This window comes from Nicrophorus vespilloides, unplaced genomic scaffold (genome assembly GCF_001412225.1).
Source record: "Nicrophorus vespilloides isolate i.1.1-1 unplaced genomic scaffold, Nicve_v1.0, whole genome shotgun sequence".
Lineage (NCBI taxonomy): Eukaryota > Metazoa > Arthropoda > Insecta > Coleoptera > Silphidae > Nicrophorus > Nicrophorus vespilloides.
In genome coordinates this window covers 12,658-16,668 of record NW_017098952.1, presented here as the reverse complement: position 1 = coordinate 16,668, position 4,011 = coordinate 12,658, and the positions used below count along the sequence as shown (strand labels likewise).

The following is a 4,011-nucleotide window of genomic DNA, read 5'->3' as shown; positions in this document are numbered from 1 at the left end:
TTATCATAACATTTAGAGGTCGCCAGATACCTAATTCAGTCACCCTATTTTTCAATCATAGACACGTTGATCCATACATCCCCAGAGTCATAGAATGCTTCGGCTGCCTCAGATACGGCAATACAAAAAAAATCTGCAAAAGCAAAGTTATATGTTGTCCCGCTTGCTCCGGACACCACTCATTGGAATCTTGCATAAACAAAAACTGTCCAACCTGCGAGTACTGCGGTGGAGACCACCTGACGAATGAGCAGAATGTCAGACTTAAAGACAGGGAGTGTCCAGAATATAGAAAGCAGCATAGAATAATAGAATTAATTGTTCGGAATAAATGGTCTTTTTACGAAGCGAGAGAGGCTGTAAGCCCGAGAAGACAAAACATCAATATCAGAGATTTTCCAGCTACAAACGAGGATCAAGAGGTTCCACGCATCAACAATCCTTCAGTTTTTACCAAAAGATCGTTTGCATCAGTTACTTCCGCCCCACCCCCTCAAAGTAAAAGAAATTACACCAAATCGGTACCGGCACAAACAATTTACACAAAAAGAAATCTCCGAGGTCGAGACAAAACAATTCTTCCGAAAGAGAAACATCCCCGCCTGTAAATGAACACCCCTCCAACACATCCGTGCAGATTCTGCGGATGAAGCTGTTGACTCGGATGAGGAAGCGATTGCCCTATTAGAATTCCTGCTTCACAGAATCAAAGAAGGTCGCTCTCGGTTTCACAAAAACTCAGTCCCGGAAATTGAATCACTCATAAAGGCCTGCTCATAATATCTGCATACATCCCTCCAAATGTTTACATGAAACGGGATGCCTGGGATCGTCTTCTTGCAAATGCCGAGCGGCCTTTCATCCTGGGGGTGATCTGAACGCTCATCATTCGCACTGAGGTCATGCCACAAACAACACCAACGGCAGGGAGCTGATGGCAGCCATAGATACCCACGGACTAGTCATGCTGAAGGACATGCAACCAACTAGACTTAAACACGGTTCTCCTTCCATTTTGGACCTGCTGCTTGCATCACCTGAAGCGGCGTTTAATCTGACTTCCAACACCAGGCAAGACACCTTCGGTAGCGACCACTACCACATATATGCGAATACAGTCCTCCTCGTCAGCAAAGTCAACAAGTCATTTGTTCCTCACAGCCTTCACCGTCCACAAGGATCAACTCCAAAAGTGTCAAATTCGTACAGTGCTGAATTAGAGCAGGAGTTCAACAACAACCCAGATATGGATCTGAGCACCCTGACATCCGTCGTCGTCGAGGCCGCCAAAGCCAATTCAAAATCCAATCCAGCAACCAGGCAAGTTCCATCTTGCCCCTGGTGGGATGACGAATGTTCAATGGCTGTTGCCAAACGGAGAAGGCTACTTAAAGTCTTTCACAACACCGGGAGAATGACGCATTTAATAGCTGCTAAAAGATCTATAGCTGAAACAAAGAAATTGTTGAAGTCCAAAAAGAGCCTTTTGCGAGACACTGAGCAGGGATTCTTCGATTTCTTACGTTTGGAAGAAAGTTAGGGCATTCAATTACCACAACAGGAAGACAACTCCTCTGAACAGAGATACGATCAAAGATTGGCATGAGGAATTCCTTAGGAAATTAGTTCCCGACTCTGCTCGAGTTCCAAAACACTTTCTCCTGTCCTCCTCTCCAAGTGTTGATGCTGAGATGACCAGGCCATTTGATTTCGGAAAGCTGACTGCTGCTTTGAGTCGTGCCAAGGATTCAGCACCTGGAACTGACCTGGTAACAGCGGCAATGCTGAGGAATCTTCCGAAAGTGGGAAAGCAGAGACTCCTGATGCTGTATAATGAAGTTTTCAACAACTGCTCTTTCCCTTCAGCATGGTATATAATTAAAATAGTGCCTATTTTGAAGAAAGAAGCCGCAACCGATCTGGCTGCCATCTACAGACCGATTGCGCTGATGTCCTCGGTGAAAAAATGCCTGGAGGTAATGCTGAAAACTAGATTGGAGAGGTTCGTCGAGTCTCGTTCCATTCTTCCAACATCTTTCTCGGGATTCAGGAAAGGCCGCGGCACCAACGACAACATCTGTACTCTGCTCGCCAAGATACACAAAACTCTGTCCAGAGTTGACATTAAGTCATTGACATTAAGTCCGCGTTTGATAATGTATCTCCGACCATCTTGAGGAATACTCTGGAAAGCATTGGAATTCCTGCACAATACGTTAACTGTTTGATCCAGCGTTCCAAAGACAAATGCCTTCACATCTCAGGCTCCAACCCCGACTCCGATTCCAGATGTTCGTATATAGGTCTACCACAGGGCAGTCCATTAAGCCCTCTTCTCTTTAACCTTTACATTCATGCCATCAACGACATCCTTCCGGAGGGCGTGGAAATCTTAGCATACGCGGATGACCTGGCCATCTGTTGTGCAGGAGCAGATAGTGACCAGTTGGAGAAAACCATGAACACAGCACTAGACAATATCTCTAATTACCTGGGAGACAGACACATGGAGGCAGTTCCGGCTAAAACGAAAGCCATGATTTTCACAAGGAAACGATCACCAGCACAGCCGCTATTAACAATCAACGGATCGGCCATCGAGATTGTGAATGAGTTTAGGTTTCTGGGCGTGACTTTGGATGACAAGCTTTCTTGGAAGTCTCAAGCCAGACAGTCTCAGTCATGTTTCCATGGTCTTAACATCTTGAAAGTGGTGTCGGGAAGAGACTGGGGCTGCGATCCCATCACAATGCTGACCCTGTTTAAGGCTTTCATACTGTCTAGGCTGCATTACGCCTGCTTTATTTACTCTCATTGTGCTAAATCTACACTCAGAATCCTCGATCGCATTCAGAATCAAGCTCTTCGCATATGCATGGGAGCAATGAGGTCGACGCCCATCAATGTTCTTCATGATGCTTCAGTAATGCCCCTCAGCATTCAACGACGTATGCTTACGAAGCGACTGCTTCTAAGGAACTTGGCCATTGGGGAGACATCCGTCGTCATACCGTCAGTAACTGCCGCTGCTGAGGCTTTTTCCAGCAAGCCTTATTGGAGAAGGAAGGAAGTGCCATTGATAATCAAGTGTATGGTGGAGATAGAGGACTTGAGACCTTCCGTAGACAGCTCTGCATTTGAACGACTGTACATGCATCCTCTAGTTCTGCCACTGCGAGTCTCCTCCCGGAAATTCTCCAAAAAAAGGGATGAATTTGGAAACTCGTACGACAGAATATTTGCCGAGTTCGTGGAGTCTCACTACGATGGATTTCTGAGGATCTATACAGACGGCTCAATACGCAACTCTCCGAAATCCGTCACATACGGAATAGCCATTCCATACATCTGCGAGTGCAGAAGATTGCCATCTTCCTGCTCTATCTTCACAGCGGAATTAAACGCAATCTGCAGAGTAGTGAACATAGCCTCCGTCATACATGGTGCAAGAAATGTCGCAATATTCTCTGATTCTTTGTCCTCTATCAGAAGCATTTTCAGTGAACAAATCAAAATAAAGACCAATCCTTGGGTAGTAGAAGCCATAAACTCCCTGAATAGACTAGCTGCCGGTGGAATTCGGGTGGAACTGTGCTGGGTTCCGAGTCATCAGGGAATCACTGGATATGAGCACGCGAACGATGCCGCAAATGAGGGCCACTCCATCGACGACCCTTTGGAAATCAAGATCCCTCATACAGACTTCTTCTTCGATCACAGGCGGCTCGCTCTGGCCGAGTGGCAAAGGAAGTTTGACAGTGATTGTGCAACAAAAGGGAAGTATAACCATCAGTTGAACAAAGTGATCGGTGTGAAACCTTGGTTCGTGGGTGCGGGCATCTTCAAGAAGTGTCAAGTGTCATCAATTGGCAGGCTCCGTTCTGGACACACCCTCGCTCCAATCTACATTCATAGAGTTGGACTGGCCAACACCGATCTCTGCTCTTGTGGAGAGACAGGAACAGTCAACCACGACCTGTTTGGATGTCCAAACAATGCAGTGTCGTGTCC

The 4,011-nt window shown here is 46.3% G+C and overlaps 1 protein-coding gene across 1 annotated transcript in view; it reads left to right on the top strand.

Moving 5' to 3' along the window:
• Positions 1–1,691: 1,691 nt before the first annotated feature.
• LOC108563688 overlaps positions 1,692–4,011 on the top strand; it is a 4,352-nt gene continuing 2,032 nt past the window's right edge. Inside the window, exons 1-2 of the mRNA XM_017922434.1 lie at positions 1,692–2,117; positions 2,234–3,916. Of these exons, the coding sequence (XP_017777923.1) occupies positions 1,692–2,117; positions 2,234–3,916 (2,109 nt within the window). The remainder of the gene's footprint in view (positions 2,118–2,233; positions 3,917–4,011) is intronic.